The sequence below is a fragment of the Cetorhinus maximus genome, chromosome 21 (assembly GCF_964194155.1).
Source record: "Cetorhinus maximus chromosome 21, sCetMax3.hap1.1, whole genome shotgun sequence".
Taxonomy (NCBI): domain Eukaryota; kingdom Metazoa; phylum Chordata; class Chondrichthyes; order Lamniformes; family Cetorhinidae; genus Cetorhinus; species Cetorhinus maximus.
Window position 1 is genome coordinate 40,909,853 of NC_135899.1, and position 19,509 is coordinate 40,929,361.

At 42.9% G+C, this 19,509-nt stretch overlaps 1 protein-coding gene across 2 annotated transcripts in view; it reads right to left on the reverse strand.

Annotated features, from left to right (window-relative positions):
* nipal3 (NIPA like domain containing 3) overlaps positions 1-19,509 on the reverse strand; it is a 79,627-nt gene that overhangs the window by 18,048 nt on the left and 42,070 nt on the right. For both annotated transcript variants that reach the window (XM_078566887.1, XM_078566888.1), the window contains one exon: positions 3,443-3,506. In XM_078566887.1, coding sequence (XP_078423013.1) covers positions 3,443-3,506 — 64 coding nt within the window. The remainder of the gene's footprint in view (positions 1-3,442; positions 3,507-19,509) is intronic.

Consider the following 19,509-nt stretch of genomic DNA (forward strand, 5'->3'; position numbering starts at 1 on the left):
CAAAGATTGGTGTGGGAGAAAAGGGTTTGGGTTAATAGGCACTGGCACCAGTATTGAGCAGAGAGGGAGCTGTACTGTTGGGACAGTCTTCACCTGAACAGCGCTGACACCAGTATTCTCGCAAGTCATTTAACTAGAGCTGTAGAGAGGGCATTAAACTAAGTAGTGGGAGAAAGGTTCATATGAGGGGAGGTTTAGAAAGTTAACAAGAAAGGACAAAACAATAGTGCAGAGTAGTGATACAGGTAATTATAATTAGAATGTGGTAGGAAGAGACAAAGCATACAAACATAAGAGTGCATAAGGTAAAAGTAGAGGAAAATTGAAAAAGTCAGAATTAAGGGCCATATCTGAACGCATGCAGCATTTGAATAAGATAGATGAATTGATAGCACAAATAGAAATAAATGATTTATGATATGATAGTCATTACAGGGACATGGTTGCAAAGTGACTATGGCTAGGAGCTGAATATTCAAGAATATTTGACTTCCAGAAGGACAGGAAGAAAGGAAAAGTAGGTGAGGTAGCTCTGTTAATCAAGGGTGAGATCAGCAAAGTAGTGAAACATTATCTTGGTTCGAAGATCAAAACGTAGAATCTGTTTGAATGGAGATAAGAAATGGCAAATGAAAGAAGTCACTAGTGAGTCTGGTTTATACCCCCTCTGACAGCAGCTACACTGTAGGACAGAGTCTAAATCAAGAAATAATGGGGACTTGTAAGAAAAGTACTGCAATAATCTTGGGAGATTTTAATTTTCATATAGATTGGACAAATAAAATTGCCAATGGTGGATGATTGCAAATGGAGGATGAGTTCATACAGTGTACTTGGGACAGTTTCCTAGACCAACACTCTCTGGAACCAACCAGGGAACAGGCTATTTTAGATCTGATAATGTATAATGAGAAAGGATTAATAAATGACCTCCTAAAGGATCCTCTAGATATGAGTGATCATAACATGACAGAGTTTCACATTCAACTTGAAGGTGAGAAATTTAGGTCTTAAACTAGTGTCTTAAACTTAAATAAAGGAAATACAAGATTATAAAATCAGAATTGGCTAAAGTAGACTGGGAAAGTGGGTTATGAAAGGTACAATGGTAGAAAAGCAATGGCAAACATTTAAGGAGATGTTTCATAACTCTCAACAAAGATATACTCCATTGAGAAAGAAAGACTCTATGAGAGGGCTGCACCATCCATGGCTAATTAAATTAAGGATGATGTCAAATTGAAAGATGTACGATGCTGCAAAGATTAGTGGTAGGACAGATGATTGGGAAATTTTAGAAACTAGCAAAGGATGACTGAAAAAAGGGTAGAAATTGGAGTATGACAGAAAACTAGCAAGAACTATACAAAGACAGCAAAAGCTCCTATAAGTCAACATAAGAAAAGAGTAGCAACAGTGAGCTCCTTAGAAGGTGAGACTAGGGTATTAATAATGGGAAACAAGGAAATGACAGAGACTTTGAACAAGTACTTTGTATCTGTCTTCACAGTAGAATACACAAAAAACATCTGAAGAATAGTAGAAAAGCAGGGGCAAAAGGGAGAGACGAACTTAAAAGAATCACAATCACTTGAGAAAAAGTACTAGGAAAACTAATGGGACTAAAGGCTGACATGTCCCCTGGACCTGATGGCCTGCATCCTAGGGTCTTAAAGGAAGTTTGAGAGTTAGTGGTTGCAATCTTCCGAAATTCCATAGATTCTAGAAGGGTCCCAGAGGATTCAAAAGCTGCATATGTAACATCATTATTCAAGATGGGAGACAGAAAGCAGGAAAATATAGGTCAGTCAGCCTAATATCTCTCATTGGGAAAATGCTAGAATTCATTATTAAGGAGGGTATTTTAAAAATCATCATACAATCCGGCACAGTCAATATGGTTTTGTGAAAGGAAAATTGTATTTAACAAATTTATTAGAGTTCTTTGAAGATATAACGCACAAGGGGAACCAGTAGATGTAGTATATTTGGATTTTTAAAAAGGCAATAGATAAGTTGCCACATAAAGGTTACTGCTCAAGATAAGAGTTCATGGTGTTGGGGGTGATATAGCAACATGAACAGAAGATTGGCTAACTAGCAGGAACCAGAGAGTTGGGACAAATGGTAATTTTCAGGTTGACAAACTGTTACTAGTGGAGTGCCACAGGGATCAGTGCTGGGGCCTCAACTATTTAAAATCTATATTAATGACTCAGATGAAGGGACCAACTGTATTGTAGCCACATTTGCTGACAATTCAAAAATAGGAAGGAAAGTAAGTTGTGAGGAGGATACAGAGGTCTGAGAAGGGATACAGATAGGTTTAGTAAGTGGGTAAAAAATTTGGCTGATGGAAGTATAATGTAGGAAAATGTGAATTTGTCCACTTTGGCAGGAAGATTAGAAAAGAGGATTATTATTTAAAGAGAGTCTGCAGAACTCTGTGGTAGAGAGGGATCCGGGTGTCCTGGTACGTGCATCAGAAAAAGTTAGTATGCAGGTTCAGCAGTGATTAGGGAGGCAAATGGAATGTTGTCGTTTATCGCAAGGTAATGAAAAGTAGGAAGTTTTGCTACTGTTGTATAGGATTTTGGCGACACCACATCTGGAGTAGGTATACAGTTTGGTCTCCTTACTTAAGCAAGGATATACTTGCACTGGAAGCAGTTCAGGGAAGGTTCACTAGGTTGATTCCTGGGATGAAAGCATTATCTTATGAGGAAAGCTTGAGCTAGTTGGAACTATAGTCATTGAAGTTTAGAAGAATGAGAGGTGATCTTATTGAAACATAAAAGATTCTGAGGGAGTTTGACAGGGGAGATGCTGCTTTCTTTGTTGGGGGAATCCAGAATTAGCAGACACAGTGTAAACACAAGGGGTCTTCCATTCAGACAAAGATGAGGAGGGATTTCTCCTCTCAGTGGAGGGAGTGGAATATATTCATGGTTGAGTTAGACAAATTTTTTGATCGACAAGCAAGTTAAGGGTTATGGAGACGGAGGAAAGTGGAGTTAGGGCCACGATCAGGTCAGCCATGATCTTTTTGAATTGCGGATTAAGCTCGATGAGCTGAATGGCCGACTCCTGCTTCTATTTCTTATGATCTTATAATCCCCCACAGTATTTTAAAATATAACCATTCACTATTTCTCTCTATTTTTTTTTCCTTTGCCAATCTTGTATCCACTTTGTAGCCAGGAATATGAAGTTCCCAATCCTTTCCTTTTATTCTTTCATGGGATGTGGGCATCGCTGGCAAAGCCAGCATTTGTGGCTCATCCCTAAGTGCCCTTGAACTGAGTATCTCACTAGGACCGTTCAGAGTCAGTCAGATTGATTTTGAAATAAACTGGGAATCAGCATGTGTTTCTGGTGTCTGTTGCCAGACTACAAGTTAATGCAGGCAGTGACTAGGGCGTGTGAATCAGCATCAACCTACCCAAAGATGAACATGCAGATGTGAAGAGCATCGGTACCTCTAAACTCCAAATAGAACGTGGCCCCTAAAGAGCAAAACAAACCAGTCAGAACATGGCAGACAACCCCACCTGCAGAACTCACTACCCGAGACCCTCCCTCATTGACCCATCCACACCCAGCCCCCTCCTCCTGAGTCATCCACACCCAAATCCCTTGCCCGACTCGTCCACACCCAACCCCTCCTCCCGACCCGTCCACACCCAAACCCCGTTGCACTGACCCGTCCACGCCCAAATTCCTCCCCCCAATCCGTCCACACCCAACCTCCTGCCCCTGACCCGTCCACACCCAACCCCCTGCCCCCGAACTGTCCACACCCAACCCCCTCCACGCGACCTGTCCACATCCCCTCCCCCAACCCATCCACAGCCAACCCCCTGCCCCTGACCCGTCCACACCCAAACCCCTCCCCCCGACCCATCCACACCCAAACCTCATCCCACTGACCCATCCACACCCAAATCCCTCCCCCCGATCCCTCCACACACAACTCAATCCCCCCTGACCCATACCACCTCAGAGAGCAACGGAAAGGAACCAGAGCAGTGGGATGGGACGAGAGCAGATCAGGGCATAACACAGCACAGAAGAGAGCACGAGCTCACCTGGAGAGTGGAGTGGGGCATAAAGCAGCAAGTTACAGCCAGCCCACGGGGGCGAGCCGCAGACAGCCAGCGGGGGCGAGCCGCAGACAGCCAGCGGGGGCGAGCCGCAGACAGCCCGCGGGGGCGAGCCGCAGCCAGCCCGCGGGGGCGAGCCGCAGCCAGCCCGCGGGGGCGAGCCGCAGCCAGCCCGCGGGGGCGAGCCGCAGCCAGCCCGCGGGGGCGAGCCGCAGCCAGCCCGCGGGGGCGAGCCGCAGCCAGCCCGCGGGGGCGAGCCGCAGCCAGCCCGCGGGGGCGAGCCGCAGCCAGCCCGCGGGGGCGAGCCGCAGACAGCCCGCGGGGGCGAGCCGCAGACAGCCCGCGGGGGCGAGCCGCAGACAGCCCGCGGGGGAGAGCCGCAGACAGCCCGCGGGGGCGAGCCGCAGACAGCCCGCGGGGGCGAGCCGCAGACAGCCCGTGGGTTCAGAGCCTGATTTTGGAAAGAAAACTGAGGTGTGACATCACAAGGAAGCAGGTACATGATCGGTTGGTGAGTATTTCCTATTTATCTGAACTAAGGAATTTTAAATCAGAGTAAAATATGATTTGCAATAAGAATATAAGCACAGTTAAATTTTAATTAATACCTCTAGTTTAAGAAAATACTTAACTAATTGGCTAACTAAAGCAACAAAAATGGCTGGGGAGGTGATGAGCTGCAGCTGCAATATGTGGGGCTGGTGGACACTTGTGTGATCCACGACAAACACATTTGCAGTTAGTGTCTGCAGCTCAAGGAACTTCAGCTTAGAGTTAATGAGCTGGAAGCTGAATTGCGGACACTGCGACACATCAGGGAAGGGGAAAGTTACCTGGACACTTTGTTCCAGGAGGCAGGCACACCCCTGAGGCAAGAGTCTTCTGATTTGGTCCATGGTCAGAGACAGGAGGGTACGACTGTGAGTGAGGCAGGTTTGGGGATCAAGAAGGTAGAAATGGAGGAGCAGCAGCCTTTGTAATTGTCCAACAGGATTGAGGGTTTTGCAGCTTGTACTGATAAGCAAAGTGACCAAGGCACCATAGTACAAGAAGCCCTTCAAGCAGGGAGATTAAATAAGAACATAGTGGTAGGAGTGGACAGTATAGTCAGGGGAATAGACACAGTTCTCTGTAGCTGAAAGCTAGAATCCAGACAGCCGTGTCGCCTGCCAGGTGCCAGGGTTTGGGACATCTGCTCCAGCTGAAGAGGAACTTGCAGTATGAGGGGGAGGATCCAGTATTTGTGCTCCACGTAGGTAATGACAACATAGACAAGACTAGGAAAGAGGTTTTACTGGGGAGCATAAGAGTAGTAGAGGGGGTGTCAGGTCATGTGATGGGAGCAGTTATGTGATGGGAATGGAGTAAGAGGTGGCTGAAGACAGCTCCCATGATTTCTGTGGTTTATCCCTGTGGAAATTACTGATGTTCGGTTGAAAGGTTCAGCTTTTTGACTGTCAGTGTTTTGGGGTTTGCTCTGATGCTCAACATACATTTGAAATGTCTAAACCCAGAGGCAAACGCAATCAGAATGAAACCGGGCCTGGTGCTTTAGCGGCTGCACCGTCTGATATTAAAGCTGGTAACAACATAGCAACTTCCTACGCTGAATTTGATTCTGCCAGCACACTTGCTGACTTACAGAGCACTATTCTCGCTGGACTCCATTTGGAACTGCGTTCTTCTGTTGCCTCCTTCGATCAAAGGCTGCAGGATGTTGAGCAATCAGCTACTGATGCGAGCGACAGAATTGCGGCTCTAGAAATCTCCTGCCCCCAGCTGGAAGTCCAAAGTGCTAAATTGTTGATGAAGGAGAAGGAGAATCGCAGCCAAAGGCAAAATTTAAGGATTCTCTCGGTGCCCGAGGGTGCAGAACAGGGAAACCCTACAACCCTTACTGAGGCACTTCTTTTGGAAGTTTTTGGCAAGGAGCGTTTCGATTCACTGCCGGTAGTGCATCGGGCCCATCACTCTTTGGTGTCACAGCCACACCACAAGTCCCCAAGGCCATTAATACTAAGACTGCATCGCTATAGAGCGAAAGAGCAAACCATGCATCTGTCTAGAGAAAAAGGTCAACTATACTTTCGTGGGAGCAAGAAGCACATCTACCCTGACCTCAGCGTGGGTCTAGCCCGGCGTTGTGGAGAATATAAATTTATTAAAGTCTTACTTTGTGAAGCCAGGCTTAAATATGGCTTTCTCCCCCTGCTCATGTAACTTTCAATGGAGCGAATAAGATTTTAAACATGCTGCAAAAAGCTTCAAAATCTTCAAGGACATAATTATACCTTCTCTTAATAATATATAATTATATTAATATATCGTGACTTCATCCAGGACAAAACGGTACTCAATGCTTAATTAGGCAACTATGCATGATGGTTCTGTTACACAATAAGTTTTGTTGATTATACCAATCTCTTTGTATCTTATGTCCAAACTGCACTAATTGTAGGAAGTTTTACATAAACCCTATGGGTGTTTATTTTTTTACCTTTTACCACATGTGCAATTGAATTCTTTGACAGTTGAATCTTTCTTTATATTCTCCCTCTCTTGTTGGGTACTGTATTACAAACTGTTACTTTGGACAGATTCTGCACCTTGCTTATCATATGCTAAGCTTTACAATGCTTTTGTTTGGGATATTTGATTGTATATTGCTTTAATGTAGGCTGTCTTTTTAAGAAACACTGGTAAGATAGATATGACTAGTACACTAACTGCGGAGGGTAGCATTCGCTTCATTTGGGAAGGTAATGGAAGCTTTTCTTTTTTTTTCCCCCTCATTCTATTTTTTCTCCCTTTTCTTCTCTCTTCCTTTTTCTCTTTCTCTTGTTCTTTTCCAAATATACAGATATATTTTCCTTTTGGACAGTTTTAACATTCTTTAGGTGGATAAGCTCTGGTTCAAAAATATTTAATCCTTTATTTGCAATGGTTAACCTATGGGGGCCATATGCTTTGATACGCTTTTATTATCATAATGTCCACTAATATTAAGGCCTCACTGGGTGGTTGTCCAATCCATTTTATCACCTGGAGTGTGAAAGGTCTAAATCACCCAGTTAAAAGAAATAAAGTTCTCTCTCATATACACCATTTGAAAGTGGGCATTGCCTTCATGCAGGAAACTCAGTTACGTACATCTGACCACTTTCGAATGCAGAATGGTTGGGTTGGCAGATGTTTCATTCTAATTTTCATAGTAAAGCGAGAGTGCAGTAATTTTAATCCATAAAGGCATTCTCCTTGTTCACTCTCAGGTTATAGCTGACCCTATTGGCCGCTATGTTAGAGTACAAAGCAGATGTTTTAACTGTCCATAGATCCTAACTAATGTACATGTGTCCAACTGGGATGATCATTGTTTTATTTCAAATTTCGTATTTTCCCTACCTGATTTGGACTCATATCATTTACTTCTTGGAGGAAACTTTAATTGTGTTCTTAACCCAAATTTAGATCACTCATCCACAAAATGTGGATTGTAAAACATCAAAATCAGCCTCAGCCATCAGTTCTTTTATGGATACACACAGATTGGTAGACGCTTGGTGTTTCCTATACCCATCAGCAAGACAATACTCCTTTTTCTCTCCTGTTCACCATACCCATTCGATATTGACTATTTTTTTCCCTTGAGAAGAAGCTGATCACTTTAATTCAATCTTGCACATACAATAGTTTGGTGATCTCTAATCATGTCCTCTTAGTTTTAGCAATACAATTCCATGACCATCCTGTTTCTCGTTCACCATGGCGTTTTGATGCTCTTCTTCTGGCAGTCCCGAATTTTACTAAATTAATTTCCTCATAAATAGATACTTTTATAGAACTTAATACTGCTCCAGATATTTCTTTTGCGACTGTCTGGGAGAGTATGAAGGCTTACCTACGTGGACAAATTATTTCACATACTGCTCAACTTAAATGCAATACCTCAAAATTGTCCCAATTGGTTGACCAAATTCTTTTAGTGGACCAGCAGTATGCTATTGCACCTACCCCAGTATTATACAAACAGCATCTGGCTCTACAGATTGAATTTGATCTTCTTTCCACTAAAGAAACAGAAAAACTTTATACTTAGATCACGTGGGAATTTTATGAGCATGATGAAAGAACCAGTAGGCTCCTGGCTCACCAGTTTTGCCAGTCTGCTTCCTCTCAACTTATTGCTGAAATCACCACTCCAACAGGGTCAATCACCACCGGTCATCAGGAGTTCAATGGTCAATTCAAACTTTTTTATTCCACTCTTTATACCTCAGACTCCTTTTCAGATCCTGGTTTATTTCACTTTTTTTTGATAATATGGACATCCCATCTCAAACATCTGACTCTATGAATGCGTTAGAATTACCCTCTCCCAAGATGAAATACTAAAGGCAATTAATTCCATGTAAAATAATAAAGCACCAGGGCCTGATGGATTTCCAATAGAATTTCATTAAAAATTCTTATCAAAACTTTCTCCATTATTACCATCTGTTTTTGGAATGCTTTCTCTCCAAAACACTCCCTCCTATGCTGCGTGAGGCATCTTTGTGTATTCTTTTAAAAAGGGATAAGGATCCTCTGCATTGCAGTCCATACCAGCCTAATTCCCTTTTAAAAAGTGGATGTCATGATACTCACTAAAGCCTTAGCCCATTGTCTTGAACTTGTCCTTCCATCTATTATCTCTCATGACCAGGCACGTTTTTATACAGGGCAGGCAATCCTTCTCTAATCCAAGGCGTCTTTTCAATATTATTTATACACATTCAACTACTCCTCTCCATAAGGCTCTTATAACTATGGCTGCAGAAAAGGCTTTTGACAATAAAAACTAAGGCATACCAAATTGCAAAGTGGCAGGCTGGAAAATTGGGAAACTTTTAAACAAAGGGCTACTAAAAAACATAATAAAAAGAGCAATGGTAAAGTATGAATGAAAATTAGCGCAAAATGTAAACACTGATAGCAAAAGCTTCTACAAGTATATAAAAGAAAAGAGAGTAGCTAAAGTAAATGTTGGTCTCTTGGAGGACGAGACTGGGGAGTTAATAGTGGGGAACTCAGAAATGGCAGAGACGCTTAATCAATATTTTGCCTCAGTTTTCACAGTGGAGGACACGAATACCACCCCAATAGTAACAGGTAGTGCAGAGGATATAGGGAAGGAGGAACTTAGAACAATCACCATCACTAGAGAAAAAGTATTGAGCAAACTATTGGGATTAAAGGGTGACAAGTCCCCAGGACCTGATGGCCTACATCCCGGGGCCTTAAAGGAAGTGGCAGCGGAGATAGTGGATGCATTGGCTATAATATTCCAAAATTCCCTAGATTCTGGAAAGGTTCCAGTGGATTGTAAAAATGCAAATACAATGCCTTTATTCAAAAAGGGGGGGGGGATGCAGAAGGTAGGAAACTATAGACCAGTTAGTTTAATGTCTGTCATTGGGAAATTGTTAGAATACATTATTAAGGAAATAGTAATGGGGCATTTGGAAAGTCAAAATGCAATCCGTCAGAGTCAGCATGGTTTTATGAAAAGTAAATCGTGTTTGACTAATTTGCTAGAGTTCTTTGAAGATGTGACAAGCAAAGTGGATAATGGGGATCCTGTAGATGTAGTATATCTAGACTTCCAGAAGGCCTTTGATAAAGTGCTGCACAAAAGATTAATAGACAAGATAAGATCACACAGAGTTAGTGGTAATATATTAGCTTGATAGAGGATTGGCTAACCAACAGAAAGCAGAGAGTCGGGATAAATGGGTCTTTTTCTGGATGGCAAGCTGTAACTAGTGGGGTGCCACAGGGTTCGGTCCTTGGGCCCCAACTATTTATAATCTATATTAATGACTTGGATTCAGGGACAGAAGGTAATATAGCTAAATTTGCAGATGACACCAAAATAGGTGGGAAAGTAAGTTGCAATGAAGAAATAAGAAATTTACAAATGGATTTGGACAGTTTAGGTGAATGGGCCAAGGTCTTTAATGTGGATAAGTGTGAGGTTATCCATTTTGGTCGGAAGAATAAAAAGGCGTCTTATTATTTAAATGGAGAGAAACTTCAGAATGCTTCAGTGCAGAGGGATCTGGGTGTCCTCGTGCATGAATCACTGAAAGCTAGTATGCAGGTACAGCAGGTAATAAGGAAGGCAAATGGAATTTTGGCATTTATTGCTAAAGGAATAGAGTATAAAAATAGGAAAGTGTTAATGCAACTGTACAAGGCATTGGTGAGACCGCATCTGGAGTACTGTGCACTCAGTTTTGGTCCCCTTACTTGTAGTTCCACTGGAGGCGGTTCAGAGGAGGTTCACTAGGTGGATTTCAGAGATGCGGGGCTTGTCTAATGAGGAGAGGTTGAGCAGTTTAGGCCTATACTCGCTAGAGTTTAGAAGGATGAGAGGAGATCTAATTGAAGTATATAAGATGCTAAAGAGGATAGACAAAGTAGACGTGGAGCTGATGTTTCCCCTTGTGGGGCATTCTAGAATGAGAGGCCATAGTTTTAGGCTAAGGGGTGGTAGATTTAAATCAGAGATGAGGAGGAATTCCTCTTCTCAAAGGGTCGTGAATCAGTGGAATTCACGACCTCAGAGTGCAGTGAATGCCGGGATGCTGAATAAATTTAAGGAGGAGATAGACAGATTTTTAATTAGTAATGGGTTGAAAGGTTAGGGGGAGGGGGCGGGAAATTGGAGTTGAGGCCGAAATGAGATCAGCCATGATTGTAATGAATGGCGGGGCAGGCTTGAGGGGCTGAATTGCCTGCTCCTGCTCCTAGTTCTTATGTTCTTTTGGCACTGTGGAACCGGACTACCTTTTCATCATTCTTCAAAAATTTGGATTTGGACCCACTTTTATAAAATGGATTAAACTATCGTATTCCTCACCGGTTACTTCAGTACTTACAAATAATATCCACTCTAAACTCTTTGACAAGGTACCAGACAGGGCTGCCCCCCTTCCCTCCTACTTTCCACTGTTGTTATTGAGCTCCTGGCAATTTCACTGCGGACTTGTGGAGATATACAGAGTGTTATACAGGGTGGAGTTGAGCAGAAACTCTCCCAATATGCTGATGACCTGCTTCTATGCATCTCTGGTCCGGCCTCATCTCCCACATATTTTCTCTATTCTTGAGTGATTATGTCATATTTCAGGTTTTAAAATTAATTTGCAGTAGAGTGAAATGTTTCCTATTAACTCTATTGTAAAGAGTTAACTTCTTTCTTCCCTTCTCTTCAGGGTCTCAGTAAACACTTTTAAATATTTAGGAATTTTAGTTACTTGATTCCTTGGAGACTTTATTAAGCTCAAATTTGACCCTGTGGAATGTACAAGCAGGACTTAGCATGTTAGTCTAGCTTACCCATTTCTTTAGTTGGTCGTATAAATTCTGTAAAGATGAATATTTTGCCAAAATTTCTATATTTATTTCAGGCATTCCATTGTTTATTCCCAAGCATTTTTTTGTTGGAATAGACCAATTAACTTCTTCCTTCATTTAGAATAAGAAAACATCTAGAATTCATAAAGTTGTTCTACAAAGTCCCAAGCATTTAGGTGGTTTGGCACTGCCAAAGTTTCAGTTTTATTACTGGTCTGCTAATATCCATATTTCTTTTTGGCTTAATTCGGACTCGGCTAGTTTAGCATGGGTGCAATTGGAGGCAGCCTCCTGTCAAACCACATCTCTGCCTGCTCTGTTGTGCTCCTCCATTCCTGTCTCAACCAGTCACTTTTCTTCAAACCCTATTGTTAAGACAGTCACTTAAGATTTGGACCCAGTTCAGAACATACTTTGGGCTATAATCTCCTACTTTACGCAGCCCTATTAATGCAAACCATTTATTTCCACCTTCATTAGGAGATTCTGCCTTTCAAGTCTGGCACGCGAGAGGCATAAAAACCCTTGCTAACGTATACATTGATAATATTTTTGCTTCTTTTGATTCTCTCTCGGAAATATGATCTGCCCCCCACACACTTCTTTCGCTATTTACAAATCAGGGATTTTGGACGGAAAAAAGATGAGTTTCCTTCATTTCCCCCTAAATCACCGACAGATACTATGTTAGAATGAAATCCTTTTGTAAGGGGGTTCATTTCCAAATTGTTTTCTCTAATTTTTTCTCTACATTGCCCTTTGTTTTCTACCTTAAAAACTCTTTGGGAGCAAGCCTTTGACTCAGACCTATCAGAAGCGAACTGGGAGTCTATTCTCTCTTGTGTACATTCCTCACCTGTATGTGCAAGACATGGATTGCTACAATTTAAAATCTTACATCATATCCATTTATCCAAGGTGAAATTATCTAAGATTTATCCAAATTTTGATCCAACCTGTGATAAATGTAATACTGCCCCAGCCTCTTTAATTCATATGTACTGGCCGTGTCCTAAATTGGCTTTGTTGGGACAATAATTTTTAGATCGCTCTTAACATATTTTCAGTAGCAACATTGAACCTTCTCCTATTACAGCACTCTTTGCAGTGGAACCACTGCAAATGGCATCCGTCTTACAAAAATTCAGACTGATGCACTTGCCTTTTCAACATTATTGGCTAGACGCATTATTTTATTAAATTGGAAACAGTCTGCCCTGCCTTCTTTTACTAATTGGATACCAATTGCCCAAACATCTTCAGCTGCTTCATCAATGATGTTCCTTCCAACATAAGGTCAGAAGTGGAGGTGTTCGCTGATGATTGCACAATGTTCAGCACCATTCACGACGACTCAGATACTGAAGCAGTCCATGTCCAAGTGCAGCAAGACCTGGACAATATCCAGGCTTCGGCTGCCAAGTGGCAAGTAACATTCGGGCCACAGAAGTGTCAGGCAATGACCATCCCCAACAAGAGAGAATCCAACCATCGCCCTTGATGTTCAATGGCATTACTATCACTAAATCCCCCACTATCAACATCCTGGGGGTTACCACTGACCAGAAACTGAACTGGACTAGCCATATAAATACTGTAGCTACAAGAGCAGATCAGAGGCTAGGAATCATATGACGAGTAACTCGCCTCCTGACTCCCCAAAGCCTGTCCACCATAAGGCACAAGTCAGGAGTGTGATGGAATACTCTCCACTTGGCTGGATGAGTGCAGCTCCCACAACACTCAAGAAGCTTGACACCATCGAAGACAAAGCAGCCCGCTTGATTGGCTCCACACTCACAAACATTCACTCCCTCCACCACCGACGCACAGTAGCTGCAGTGTGTACCATCTACAAGATGCACTGCAGGAATTCACCAAGGCTCCTTCAACAGCACCTTCCAAACCCATGACCACCACCACCTAGAAGGACAAGGGCATCAGATAGTTGGGAACACCACCACCTGGAAGTTCCCCTCCAAGTCACTCCTGACTTGGAAATATATCGCCGTTCCTTCACTGTTACTGGGTCAAAATCCTGGAATTCCCTCTCTAACAGCACTGTGGGTATACCTACACCACATGGACTGCAGCGGTTCAAGAAGGCAGCTCACCACCACCTTCTCAAGGGCAACTAGGGATGGGCAATAAATGCTGGCCCAGCCAGCAAAGCCCACATCCCATGAATGATTTTTTAAAAAATACTTGATCTTATGCAGAATCTTAAAACTTGAGAAACTAAAGTACACTATAAGTGGCCCCACTGATGGATAGCTTGACAACCTTTCTTAGATTACTTTGAGGAACTACAGCTCTCTACTTTCATATAACTGACACTAATTAGGTTGTATGTATTATATCAGGTGAAACTATATCTGACCTGTTTTTGTGACTGGATGCCTGTGTCCAGTGGGGTTCCATAGAGATCGGTGTTGGGTCCCTTGCTGTTTGTGGTATATATAAACGATTTAGACTTGAATGTAGGAAGGTGGATCAGTAAGTTCGCGGATGATACAAAAATTAGTGAGGCGGTAAATAGTGAGGAGGATAGCCTTAGATTACAGGAGGTTATAGGCGGGCTGGTCAGATGGGCTGATCAGTGGCAAATGGAATTTAATCTGGATAAGTGTGAGGTGATACACTTGGGCAGGACAAACAAGGCACGGAAATACACAATGAATAGTAGGATCCTGGGAACTACCAAGGATCGGGGGGACCTTGGTGTGCATGTCCACCGGTCCCTTAAGGTAGCGGGACAGATAGATAAGGTGGTTAAGAAGGCACATGGGATACTTGCCTTAATTAGACGAGGCATAGAATATAAGAGCAGGGAGGTCATGCTGGAACTGTATCAAACACTGGTTAGGCCACAGCTAGAGTATTGTGTGCAGTTCTGGAATCCACATTATAGGAAGGATGTGACTGCACTAAAGAGAGTGCAGAGGAGAATTACCAGGATGTTGCCTGGGCTGGAGAGTTTTAGTTATGGGATTGGATAGACTGGGGTTATTTTCCCTGGAGCAGAGGACATTGAGGGGGGACATGATTGAGGTGTATAATATTATGAGGGGCACAGATAGGGTAGACAGGAAAGAACTTTTCCCCTTGGTGGAGGGATCAATAACCAGGGGGCATAGATTTAAGGTAAGGAGCAGGAGGTTTAGAGGGGATGTGAGTAAGAATTTTTTCACTCAGAGGGTGATGGGAATCTGGAACTCACTGCCTGAAAGGGTGGTAGAAGCAGAAACCCTCATAACATTTAAGAAGTATTTGGATGTGCACATACGATGCCCATGGCATACAAGGCTATGGGCCTAGTGCTGGAAAATGGGATTAGAATAGTTAGGTACTTGTTTGACAGGCGCAGACTTGATGGTCTGAAGGACATTTTTCTGTGCTGTAGACCTCTATGATTCTATGACCATTGATTGTTGTTGATTTTATTATTTATTTTTTGGATGGTAGGAGAGCTTTTTTTTCTTTCCTTTCTTCTTCTTCATACTTCTCTTTTCCTTTCTTTCTCTTCCAAATGTAAGCATATTGAATTATTGCTCTACTGTAAGCTTTCCTTTTGTACAGTTACTCATTATGACTGTTGTTAATTTTTTTGCCTTTAAAAAATAAAGAAGAAAAAAAAGAAAAAAATACTTGGGGAGCATGAGCAGCTAAAGGCTAGATTAAAAAGCAGAATTGCATGGTAATAATCTCTGGATTATTACCTGAGCCACGAGCAAATTGGCATAGGGTAAATAAGATTAGGGAGTTGAATGTGTGGCTCAAAAATTGGTGTGGGAGAAATGGGTTTCAATTAATGGGGCCCTGGCACCAGTACTGGCAAAAGTGGGAGCTGTACCGTTGGGATGGTCTTCACTTGAACATTCCTGGCGAGTCATATAACTAGGACGGTAGAAAGGGCTTTAGACTAATGGTGGGAGTGAGGAGTCATGGGTGGGAAGATGTGGTAAATTAAAGGGAAAGGACAAGACAAGAGCCAAGTAGCAATAAGGATAATGATAATCAGAGGGCGGCAGGAAGGGACAGAGTGTACAAACTTGAGAGTGTGAAAGCAGATAAGACCAGAGTTTACAAACATAGTAAAAAGACAGAACTAAAGGCTCTTTATCCGAATGTCTGTAGCATTCGTAACAAAACAGATGAATTGTGAGCTCAAATAGAAATAAATATGTATGATCTGATAGCCATTACTAAGAAGTGGCTGCAAGGTGATCAAGGCTGGAGCCTTCAAGGGTACTTGACATTCTAGAAGGACAGGAGGCTGGGAAAAGGTGATGGGGTTGCTCTGTTAATTAAGGATGACATTACAATTGTGAGAAATGACCTTAGTTCTAAAGATCAAGATGTAGAATCAGTTCAGGTAGAGAAAAGAAATAGCAAGGGTAAGAAGTCACTTGTCAGAGTAGTTTATATGCCCCCCTAACAGTAGCTACAATGTAGGACGGAGTAGACAGACAGAAATAATTGGGACTTTTAAGAAAGGTACGACAATAATCATGGGCGATTATAATCTACATATCGATTGGATGGATCAGATTGACAAAGGTAACCTGGAAGACGAGTTCATAGAGTGTTTTCGGAACAATTTCTTAGGGCAGCACTTATAGCCAAAGAGAGTGTGGGCTATTCTAGACCCAATGTGCAATAAGACAGGATTAATGAATGACCTCAAATAAAGAAGCCTCTGGGTAGCAGTGATCATAACATGATTGAATTTCGCATTCAGATTGAGGGAGAGAAAAGTGGGTCCAAGACTCATGCTCCTTAATCATTTGCTTATTCCCTTAAAGTGATATCACATTAGCACTGAACAGATGTACTGTGTCTGTCTTCACTGTAGATGACACAAACAACATTCCAGAAATACTTGTAAATCAAGAGTGAAAGAGCAGAAGAATCTTAAAACAATTACAATCACCAGGAATAGGGCACTGAGAAAACTATTAGAACTAAAGGCTGACAAGTCCCCAGGACCTGATGGATTTCACCCTTGGGTCTTAAAAGAAGTTGCTGCTGAGATAGTAGAAAGTTCCCATCAGCTTTGAAAACAGCAAATGTAACTCTATTCAAAGAGGGAGACTGAAAACAGGAGACAGGAAACTACAGGCCAGTTAGCCTAATATCTGTCCTAGGAATAAATGCTAGAATCTATTATTAAGGAGAGTATAACGTAGAAAACCTTGATGCAATCAGGCAGAGTCAACATGATTCTGCAAAAAAGAAATCAAGGGTAGAAACTTCGGCTCGGCGAGCGGAGGCGGGGCCCACTCGTCAAAACATAAAATGACGTGGGGTAACATCAGGCATGCGTCCCGACATTACCGCGCGTCATTTAAATTCTCACTTCGGCGGGCGTGCTGCCGATTCAGATGTAAAAGCAATAGGATTGTTGTGGTGGGTGATTTTAACTTTCCCTATATTGACCGGGAATCACTTAGCGCTCGGGGTTTGGGTGGTGCAGAATTTATAAGGTGCATCCAGGAGGGATTCCTGAGACAATATGTAGATAGTCCAACTAGGGAAGGGGCAATACTGGACCTGGTATTAGGGAATGAACCTGGCCAGGTGGTCGAAGTTTCAGTAGGGGAGCATTTCGGGAAAAGTGACTATAATTCAGTAAGTTTCAAGGTACTGGTGGATAAGGATAACAGGAATCCTCAGGTTAAGGTGCTTATTTGGGGGAAGGCTAATTATAACAATATTAGGCAGGAACTGAGGAATCTGGACTGGAGGCGGATGTTTGAGGGCAAATCAACAACTGACATGCGGGGGGCTTTCAAACGTCAGTTGATAAGAATTCAGTACCAGCATGTTCCTGCTAGGATGAAAGATAAGCATGGCAAGTTTCAGGAACCTTGGATAACGAAGGATATTGTGAGATTAGTCAAAAAAAAAGGGAAGCATTTGTCAGGGCTAGAAGGCTGGGAACAGATGAAGCCCGTGGAGAATATAAAGAAAGTAGGAAGAAACTTAAGCAAGGAGTCAGGAGGGCTAAAAGGGGTCATGAAAAGTCATTGCCAACCAGGATTAAAGAAAATCCCAAGGCTTTTTATATATATGTAAAAAACAAGAGGGTAGCCAGGGAAAGGTTAGGCCCACTCAGGGACAGAGGTGGGAATGTGTGTGTGGAGCCAGAAGAAATGGGAGAGATACTAAATGAATACTTCTCATCAGTATTCACCAAAGAGAAGGACTTAGTGGTCGATTTGTCTAGGGAAGAGTGTGTAGATAGTCTGGATCATGTTGAGATCAAAAAAGAGGAGGTGTTAGGCGTCTTGAAGAATATTAGGGTGGATAAGTCCCCAGGGCTAGATGGGATCTACCCCAGAGTACTGAGGGAGGCAAGGGAGGAGATTGCTGGGGCCTTGACAGAAATCTTTGTATCCTCACTGGCTACGGGTGAGATCCCAGAGGACTGGAGAAAGGCCAATGTTGTTCCATTGTTTAAGAAGGGTAGCAGGGATAATCCAGGAAATTACAGGCCGGTGAGCTTTACATCAGTGGTAGGGAATTTATTGGAGAAGATTCTTCGTGACAGGATTTACTACCATTTGGGCGTATTAGTGAGCGGCAGCATGGTTTTGTGAAGGGGAGGTCGCGTCTCACTAACTTGATCGAGTTTTTCGAGGAAATGACAAAGATGATCGACGATGGAAGGGCGGTGGATGTTATATACATGGATTTCAGTAAGGCCTTTGACAAGGTCCCTCATGGCAGACTGGTACAGAAGGTAAAGTCGCACGGGATCAGAGGTGAGCTGGCAAGATGGATACAGAATTGGCTTGGTCGTAGAAGACAGAGGGTAGCAGTGGAAGGGTGCTTTTCTGAATGGAGAGCTATGACTAGTGGAGTTCTGTAGGGATCAGTGCTGGGACCTTTGCTGTTTGTCGTATACATAAATGATTTGGAGGAAAATGTAACTGGGCTAATTAGTAAGTTTGCAGACGACAGACGACACTAAGGTTGGAGGAGTTGCAGATAGTGAAGAGGATTGTCAAAGGATACAACGGGATATAAATCGGTTGGAGACTTGAGTGGAGAAATGGCAGATGGAGTTTAATCCGGACAAATGTGAGGTAATGCATTTTGGAAGGTCTAATACAGGTAGGAATTATACAGAAAACGGCAGAACCCTTAAGTGCATTGACGGGCAGAGGGATCTGGGTGTACAGGTCCACAGGTCACTGAAAGTGGCAACGCAGGTGGATAAGGTATTCAGGAAGGCATATGGCATGCTTGCCTTCATTGGCAGGGATATTGAGTATAAAAGCTGGGAAGTCATGCTGCAGCTGTATAGAACCTTGGTTAGGCCACACTTGGAATATTGCGTGCAATTCTGGTCGCCACATTACCAGAAGGATATGGAGGCGTTGGAGAGGGTGCAGAGGAGGTTTACCAGGATGCTGCCTGGTCTGGAGGTTATTAGCTATGAGGAGAGGTTGGAGAAACTCGGATTGTTCTCACTAAAGCGACGGAGATTGAGGGGCGACTTGATAGAAGTTTACAAAATTATGAGTAGCATGGACAGAGTAAATAGTCAGAAGATTTTTCCCAGGGTGGAAGAGTCAAGTACTAGGGGACATAGATTTAAGGTGAGAGGAGAAAACTATAGAGGAGATGTGCGGGTAGTGAGTGTCTGGAATTCGCTGCCAGAGGAGGTGGTGGAAGCAGGTACGATAATGATGTTTAAGAGGCAACTTGACAAATACATGAATAGGATGGGAATAGAGGGATACGGACCCCAGAAGTGCAAAATGTTTTAGTTGACGGGTAATATGATCAGCGCAGGCTTGAAGGGCCGAAGGGCCTGTTTCTGTGCTGTACTTTTCTTTGTTCTTTGTTCTAACTGTCAAAGGCCTATTCAGGCCATTTAGCAATCAATTAAATCATTGATCTGAGCTGCCCATCCAACCTTAAGGTTGGCGGGCAGGCGAAGAGCCCAGGCTGCCTTCGCATTTTTCGTGGAGCCTCATCCACGGGCGGGATGAGGTTT